An 8911-nucleotide genomic window follows, 5' to 3' on the forward strand; every position below is an offset into this window, starting at 1 on the left:
TAAAATAATCACGTAATTATTTATGTAATTATTTATTATTTAACACGTCAATTTAAATGGTAAAATTAACCCTTTAAATATTTAAATGTGGATTCTTTTAAATTTGAGCTCTTTATATGATTTATCACAGTGAAATAGTCTCGTACAAGAGTTACTCTCACGTTTACAACAAAAACTTATCAAGAGCAGTGCTTGCTTTTCTTTAATATGATGGATTGATTATAAATTAAAATTTGATGTTGTCGCAATTCGAGTAAGTTTCATTTTTCCAAGCAAAATTTTAAAACTAAATCGCATCTAATCCTCTCTTTCTCTCAGTAGTGTATAATCTAAGAAAAAAAGTTCGTTTAAGAATTAAATTAAATCTAAATTTAAACTCCTATAATGTGAAAATCAGTTAAGGAGAACAGACGTTGAGCGATTGTACTTTGATATACAACTTGTAGTCTTGTACCTCTAATTAATCGGGCCAAAATTACTCTAAATAAATGATAATTCGACCATGATTGACCTATTTTACAATTATAAATTATTGTATGAGGCATTTGACCATAAAGTACGTCATATACATAAGGTAGAAAAAAACAAGATGTTGTTTGTGTAGAAGTACCTCACAGCATCCAGTAAGTGTTTTGCAACGCCTTTTCTTCGGTTTGATGGACTGACCCAAATAGCCCTGATCCCACAAGAAGCAAGAGTAGATTTCTCTTCACAGACAATTGATACATTTAAGTTTGATGGACTGACCCAAATAGCCCTGATCCCACAAGAAGCAATAGTAGATTTCTCTTCACAGACAATTGATCCATTTAACTTTGAATCCATTGCTTCTGAGATTCTGAGTAGAGTTTTTCCTGAAAATTCCCCTATGAAAACATATCCCTCCAAATTGCATTGTCTTTTGCTTTGGTTTCTCTTCATTTCCACAAGCACCATCAGAACTCATTTGCACAAGATCTGAAATAAGCTTGTGTGCAGTATTAATAGGCTCCACAAAGACACATCCGGCAACTCTTTGGGAGGATAAGTATAAGTATAACTGCAATGGTTATTGAAGAACAATTATAAACAATAATCAACCCTTGAAATTTGGTTTACCTTACAAAACACAATTTTCATAACATAATGTTAGTACACTAATATGCTAATATAATTTTAATATTGCAGTAAAAACTATATCTCAAAAATCAGCGAAAAGTACAAACATTACATAATTCATGAAAAATCCAGCCATCACCCAGTTCAATCTCCATCATCTTCACTACCTCTTGAACCTAAAACAATATAAAAGTTGATTACACAAAGCAATCACTACAATCTTCAAACAATCACTACTTCAAGAATTACAAATCTCAACCTTATTCCTGAGCAGGAGTATCAGAATTTGACACAAGTACAATACGATCCTTTTCAAGACCGGACAATTGAATCACCTTTTCGTGACGCCAACTCTGAAAATCAATCAGGCAATTCAACCAAATTTGAAAAACAAAATATTGCGATTTCAAAAGTAAAACGAGTAATCTTATCAAAAACTAAAAAAACACCTTAAATGGAATTCCATGGGTATAATTCTTGTGAAATGTAGCGTGAACTTTCTCATCAATTTCATCGCCTTTAGCATACTTAATTCCACAGATTTTACATGTATGAAGAAGAAAATCAGATTGACCTAATTCCAAATGAAACTGAGCAAACTTCCGTTTCTTGTTCAAAATCTTCCCTCCACCATTAACACCTTTCAATTTTTCACTCCTTTGTCTTTGCTCTTCGCTAGTTTCTTCCCCAATTAAATCATTCTCTGTCGATTCTTCTTCCCTAATATTAGGATTAAATATTCAATAAAATAATTAAGTATAAACAGTTTAGGTAGGAAGAATAATTTGGGGGAGAAATTGAAGTACCTGGTAGATTGATAAGTGTATTTGACTCGAACTTCCGGTCGCTTTTGAGCCCTAATTCCGTCGAATAAATCGTCAGAATTAGAAGTTCCAAGAGCAGATGGAGGAGTAGATGAATGTTTGAAGAAGGATTCAATAGTCTTCTGCATCTTTTTGATTAAAGACTAAATTTAAGAAATTTTTCCACTAATTTCGACAGAGTTTTGTTTGTAATAAAAAACTAAATTTTTTTATTCCTGCAAAATGAATGTAGAAGCATAATAATTTCAAGTCGAAGCCAAAATAATTTAAAAACGATTAAGTAACATCATCCGACAATTAAAGAGTATCAAGACTCAACTAAAAGAGCTTCAAAAAGAATTCCATAGGGTTTCGGAGAGAATTGAAGGCGCAAAAATTTAGCTACAACATATACAAAAAATACTGCACAAGTATACTTGGGTTAAATTAAAAAAACAAAGAAAGTATTTGATTTCGTTCTCTTTGTAGTATGTTTAGATTTTTTTCTTTGTAGTACTCTTTGATTTAGGTTCAATTCTTCAACATAAAACAAACACCTTAACATTAACAAATACATTAACACATTCAATCATACTTTCTCATTACCAATTTACCAAACACATTCACAATAAGATACTGACATTCCACAAATCACAATAACATATTAAAGAAACTAAATTGATATTTGAAATGAAAAACCCTAACTTTTGGGGATTTCAAAAATAAAATTTAATACCTCAAATTGGATTGAAGGTGGTTTGCAGGATTGCCTGGCCGTCGGTGGTACTGGTGGCTTGACTTCACGGCAACCGTCAGGTAGGCAGCAGGTGCAGCAGCAGTGGTGGCTTTCAGGCATTGCGAGTTGCGATTTATGAATTGCGAACAACCGACATCTGACAGCTGCCGGCGAGAGGTGGGTGGTGATGTGGTGTGGGTTGTTGTCCGTCGTGTGGGGATGGGTTGGGTTTGGGTAATTGAGTTTTAGACTTTTTAGGTTCGAGATTTTGAAATCTGAAACACGCATTGAGGAGGGAGAAATTCCAAGTTTTAAGTTCCACGCCAAAACACTAATTTTAGATTTATTAGAGTTTTTGTTTTAAAGTTTTTTTTTTTTGCGAATTATAACTATCAAAGTATTAAAGTCTATATTATTTAGACTAAGTGACTATTAACCAACTCAAATGACCTTTGATCAGCCTAAATGAACATGGACTATTACAGTATTACTAATCACATTTGACTTTTGTTAACCATTCCTAATCACCTTTGACTTTCCTAATTACCAATAGTACCCTTGTATTTTAACACTTTTACGTCGTTTTAATCCATCATAATGATATTTTTTTAAAAAATAGATGTCGCAATATCCTTATAGGATAACACTTTCGGAAATCCATTCGAAACAAGTACTTATTCGCCCATTTTTCAGCACGTAGACCGAAGAAGATATTTAACATCTTTTTTACCCATTATAACGATATTTTTCCATGAAAGGGACGTCGTGATTTTCTTATGGGATAAATCTTTTGAAAGTCCAATCGAAATAAGTACTTATTCGCCTATTTTTCGGCACGTAGATCGAAAAAGATATTTAACATCGTTTTTACCCATCATAACGACATAATTTTTTCAAAAAACGGACGTCACAATTCAAATCATGGGGTAACTCTTTCGAAAATCCGATCGAAATAAGTATTTATTTGCCTATTTTTCGGCACGCATGTCAAAAAAGATATTTAACGTCATTTTTACCTATCATAAAGATATTTTTTAAAAGACACATGTCGCAATTATTCTTATAGGGTAGTTCTTCTAAAAAGTTGGTCAAAAAAAGTACTAATTTGCCTATTTTCCGGTACGTAGATTGAAAAAGATATTTAACGTCGTTTCGAACAAATATCGTTATGATGGGTAAAAATGACGTTAAATATCTTTTTCGTTTTACGTGTCGGAAAATAGGTGAATATGTCTTTGTTTCAACCGGATTTTCGAAAGAGCTTTCTCATAAGGATAATTTCGACGTCTGTTTTTTGAAAAAAATATCGTTATTATGGTTAAAAACCACATTAAAGTGCTAAAACACAAGGATACTATTGGTAATTAGTAAAGTCAAAGGTAATTAGGGATGGTCAAAGAAAATCAAAGGTGATTAGTATTGGTTAACGATCATTTAGGTTGGTTAAAGGTCATTGGGTTGGTCAACACTCACTTAGCCTAGATGGTGTAGACTTGATACTTAGGTAACTATTATTCGCAAAAAAAAACTTTGACGCTCTAATTCTGTAAGTTGGTCAATAGTCAGTTGGTCAACAGTCACTTGGACTGAAAACAGGTGTACATAAAAGCTTAAATAGTATACATATTCCAGTGGCAATTTTAAAATTAATTGGACATTTTCTAAAAGGTGCACATATATGTTTAAAAGATTTGCATATTCAGATGACATTTGTATAAATTATATGAACTTTTTCCTTCACAAAAATATGTACATTCTCATCTTAAAAAAAATGTATACCTTATAAAAATATGTACACCTTTACCACAATATGTAAATCTTAATTTGATTTTCAATTTTCACCACTTAAGTTGTTTTCACCTCTCTCTCTCTCTCTCTCTCTATATATATATATATATATATATATATATATATATATATATATATATATATATTCACCAATAAAAGAAAAATAATTTAAAAGTGTTAATAATGGTATTTTCCTTCATAAAATAGAAATTAGTTTACAAAACTATAATAATGTACTTATTCCTTATTGATGTTGATTGTGTAGCAACTTGCAAGATAGAGCAAGCTTTGAATATAATAGTTGATTGGTTGTTTGTCCATCCGTTATTGTTAAGCATGCCAAACACCATATCATAATTAGCTATTTAACATTATTTAAGTCTATTTGAAGGGATGGCAGGAAGACGAAGGGAAAGATATGAGTTACGTCGATCTTGATGATAGCAAGAGTAGTATCCCTGCTAGGCCTACTGGGTTTGCCGAGTCCTTTAACTCTACCGATGGTAGATAGTGGAGATTCTTCGTGCATATGTTGTTGTATGTTGTAGATATACCATGTTGTTTTTCCTTTCATCACTTGTGTCCATATGATTCAATGTTGTATTTTTGTCTTTGAAGCTTTGTATTTGTAAACTGAAATTGTACAAGAAGTCTTCCACGCTGGGTTCTAGCTTATTATTCCATGTAATTTTGGGGTCAGTATATGGAGCTGTATGAATGATAGCCTGTATGATAAAAACTATGGATGTCTTTTTGTTGATTACTGTTGGTTGTGATCGAAGATACGTAGAATATAAGTGTGGCGATGTGTTTTGTTGTGCCTATTGCTTAGAGCCCGTGATGATGATGTTGCGTTGAGAGCCATGGTCAATGTAGCCTAGCTTCGATTTGTGATGACTGATGAGGGTTCATCTGCATTAGATGAGGGTTTCAAGGGGTCTTGCGTAGACATAACTGCAAACGTTCAAGACTCTAATTTAAATGCGGGTTTGTTTTACAAGAATGTTGTGCAAATGTGCGATGAACATTTTGGAGAAAGAGAAAAGTATATATTACTTTATAACTGCAGAAGTAACTCTTATTATTACTAATTGATTTTAGTAGTCAGCCTCATTTGGATTTATAGGTGAGTTACCTCATTTTATAAAAACAAATAATCGGAAGGAAGTACTAGGGAAAAGAAGTCTTGAATTAAACACAAATGATTTATCAGTGGGAAGTATTATTGCATCATGAAATGATAAAAGCACAAATTACATCCTTAACTTTCAATTTTCAAACCCTAGTTTTTCATTGTTTGTGTCCTAAACAAGTACAGAACAATCAAACAATTGAAAACATTTATTAATATCTAAAAACAAAGTAACAAAACTAGAGAAACCATCCCTACTAATCCCACTGGTAGACCAGATCAGATCTATCCGTTCCTTGATGCTCGGACATTGGTATGACACTTAGACACTTCAATTTAGGCGTAAATTGAATATTTAGACGTATCCGACATTTGGACACGTACCAATATCCAACATCAGCATTCAGTACCCGAGTCCAGATGCTTAGAAAGCACATACACCACCCACAAGCGAAGGTGGAAGACATACATATTTACTGGTACAACAATCTGGTCCGAACACACGGTTACAGTATTGTCCTTGTGATGCACACTGCAAATTCTTATTAGTATTGCGCATGGCTATTTCTTGCTTAATGAGAAACTCTAATATGTTATTATCATTTGGTTGCATGGATAATATGTTTGTTTTCTGGTTTTCATTTCCAATTTTTTCTATTATCACCGCCATTTCTTCGTCAGGAATTGTTGTTGATGCACTCCTTCCAAGCACTGGTGCTGCAATATTAATTTTACACATGATTTTAGTTACTATGAAAATACGCATGTAATATAGCCTTGTTTAGTAAATGGCGTGAACATAAACGAATAACTTTGTAATACCTTGTAAGACGAAATTATCTCTATTTAATAAATTAATTTTTTTTTATAACATTCACATGTATAAGAGAAGATCTTAGTAAATAATGGCTATTTATGAGGTTAATAAATCACCCTTATGTGGTATGTGATAGGGTAAGAGTTTTGTTATTTTAATATTATTCTATTTGTCTTTTTATGGTGATTTACAAATCACGGTTATTAATTAGGAATTTTTGCATATGTAAAACTATATTTTCAAAAATATTACAAACTAAAAATAGATGAAAGTTTTATTTTTATTTAGTTTCAATACATATACTTATACTTAATCACCATGGCCGATTCTTAGGCCTTCTAGGGTAGCCTACCGTGTAGGGCATCGAGAAATATGGGACCTCAAATATTAAAGGATATTATTTAGGTTCGATTTTGAGCAATATTTTTAAAATTTGTTTGTAAACCTTTTTTATATTTTAACTAATGTAATATACTAATATATTTATCTTGAAGTGGAAAATTTTTTATCTTTTAATATAACGAAGGACCCAATTTCAAATCGCAAAAATATTTAGGACTTTCTAAAATCTTTCTGTTCATCACATCAAGCCTACGTTTGACTCATGTATAAATTGTTTTGATCGAACAAGTTCAATTAAGATCAAATGAAAAATTTAAATAAACCAAGCCAAAATTTGAGTATTAATTGGGTCAACTCTTGAGCAACCGGCCTATTCACAAGTAAGCTAATTACGGATTGTGAAGTTAGATGTAAACTGTTAAAATATAACCAATATTTGTACTATTCATCGGTTTATAGAAATTGCTATTATTATACGAGAAAAAACATAATTACGAGGGATCTTGTTTTATTCTTCTCGTTGCATATTTATATAATATCAAATTTTTGTAATTTTTAGTTGTGTATAGTTCTAAGTATCAATGATCCAACAAACGCATGTGATTGCGTAAAAAAATATTTGTATGCAAGTAAAAACAGAGGAAATATGTATATTTCATAACTCGCCTACATTGTATAAGTATTTCATAAACATATTCTCAAATGAGACAGCTTACGGTGAGGCCATCTCTATTGTATTAGCCTAATGAATTTACAATCTTAAAGTGATCACTTGTGCAGTTTTAAAGTGATTACTTTTTATAGTTTTATAGTGATGATCTGCAATCTTAAAGTGATCAACTAGAAAAATAAGCTAATTATACGAGTTCGTTTTATCATGAGACGATCTCAAAGCTTGATGTATTTCAAAATGTTGTGTTAAGTTTTACGATAATGTTAGATGTAGTTAATAATTTCACAAATCAAAATCAAGTAATCATAAATAGTTTTATTTGCAATAATTAATTAATGCATAACATACTTGTTAACGAGCAGTAAAATGAAATATACCTGATAAAGTCATTATCATGAAAAGGCTGAGAGCCAATTTCAAGCAGAAAGGAACAATTGATGACTTTTTCGTGTTAGAGTATCCCATTTTTTTTTGACACTATTCACTATTATTTTATATTTTTTTATATTTTGACCTACTTTTTGTATTTAAAAGATGGTTTTGATTGATTTGAGCTTAAATGTACTCCCAAGCTACTCTATTTATACTAATCATTCCACACATTATATCCCATATGTTATCATTATTTTATTAATTATTCATTGTTTATAGATTAAGCTCCATATATCCACACACATGGTGATCAAATCTTTTTTAGAATAATCATCGAAAATCTCATTTTATGTAATTTAATCAACTACTTAAGTATTCATCTTAGCAATGGCGTACTTATAATTGTTAGAGTATATAAGATATCCTGGGGTCTCGATCATTAGTTTAAGCTTTTAGTTGAGTTGGTTCCTTGACATGGTATCAGAAGTCAGTGAAACAAGAGGTCACATGTTCGAATCTCAACCATCCCTCGTTTAAAGTGAAATAGTCAGCGCCAGGTATGAGGAGGCCCTGTGTTGCAACCACACTTTAAGCCCAAAAGGCTCTTGTGTGAGGGGGCGTATTAGAGTATATAACATATCCTAAGGCCTCAACCATTAGCTTAAGCCTTTGGTTGAGTTGTTTCCTTGACAGTAATTTCATCTAAGCATTTAATTTTATATACATTTTGCTTTTTCAAAAAGTAAATTTACGCAATTACTAATAATGATGATAAATATAGCAAACTTAAATTTGGACTTAAATTACTTGAATATCACTTGACTCGAGCTTGAATCAAACTCAAACTCCAAATAAATGGTGTGTTTGGAAATTAGAAAGTAATTTGGAAGTCCGAATTTGAGCCAACTCAATTGTTTAGAAAATTCCATATTTCAAGCATGTTAAAAATGGATTAGAAGTAAGGAATTACAAATCCAATCTAAAGCTAGACATGTGAAAAATGGATCCATCTATTTCTGGACTATATAATTAAGGGTTCGAATCGAATATGGGTTTATGATTTTAAGGTTCGGGTTCGAGTCACACTTTTAAAACCCAAATTCGACGACTCATAAAACCTGTTGTATTTAATTTTTTTATAAAAATTTAT

At 31.5% G+C, this 8911-nt stretch overlaps 1 protein-coding gene and 1 pseudogene across 1 annotated transcript; both read right to left on the minus strand.

The window, feature by feature from the left end:
* Positions 1–91: 91 nt before the first annotated feature.
* LOC130803634 (protein CHROMOSOME TRANSMISSION FIDELITY 7-like) lies at positions 92–2953 on the minus strand (annotated as a pseudogene).
* A 2651-nt stretch (positions 2954–5604) lies between these two features.
* LOC130803635 (uncharacterized) lies at positions 5605–7928 on the minus strand. The gene is made up of 2 exons (XM_057667833.1): positions 7767–7928; positions 5605–6274 (listed from the first exon to the last, which is right to left on the minus strand). The coding sequence occupies exons 1-2, from the start codon at positions 7852–7854 to the stop codon at positions 5982–5984; spliced, it is 381 nt and encodes a 126-aa protein (XP_057523816.1). The 5' UTR covers positions 7855–7928; the 3' UTR covers positions 5605–5981.
* Between the last annotated feature and the right edge of the window lie 983 nt (positions 7929–8911).

Source organism: Amaranthus tricolor, chromosome 17 (assembly GCF_026212465.1).
Source record: "Amaranthus tricolor cultivar Red isolate AtriRed21 chromosome 17, ASM2621246v1, whole genome shotgun sequence".
Taxonomy (NCBI): Eukaryota; Viridiplantae; Streptophyta; class Magnoliopsida; order Caryophyllales; family Amaranthaceae; genus Amaranthus; species Amaranthus tricolor.

Bases quoted from the DNA above. Each gene is read 5' to 3' on its own strand.
- LOC130803635 (XM_057667833.1), bottom strand. From the start codon at position 7,854: ATGGGATACTCTAACACGAAAAAGTCATCAATTGTTCCTTTCTGCTTG. The intron at 6,275-7,766 runs GTATATTTCATT...TTAATATTGCAG, and splicing joins CATGATAATGACTTTATCAG to CACCAGTGCTTGGAAGGAGT.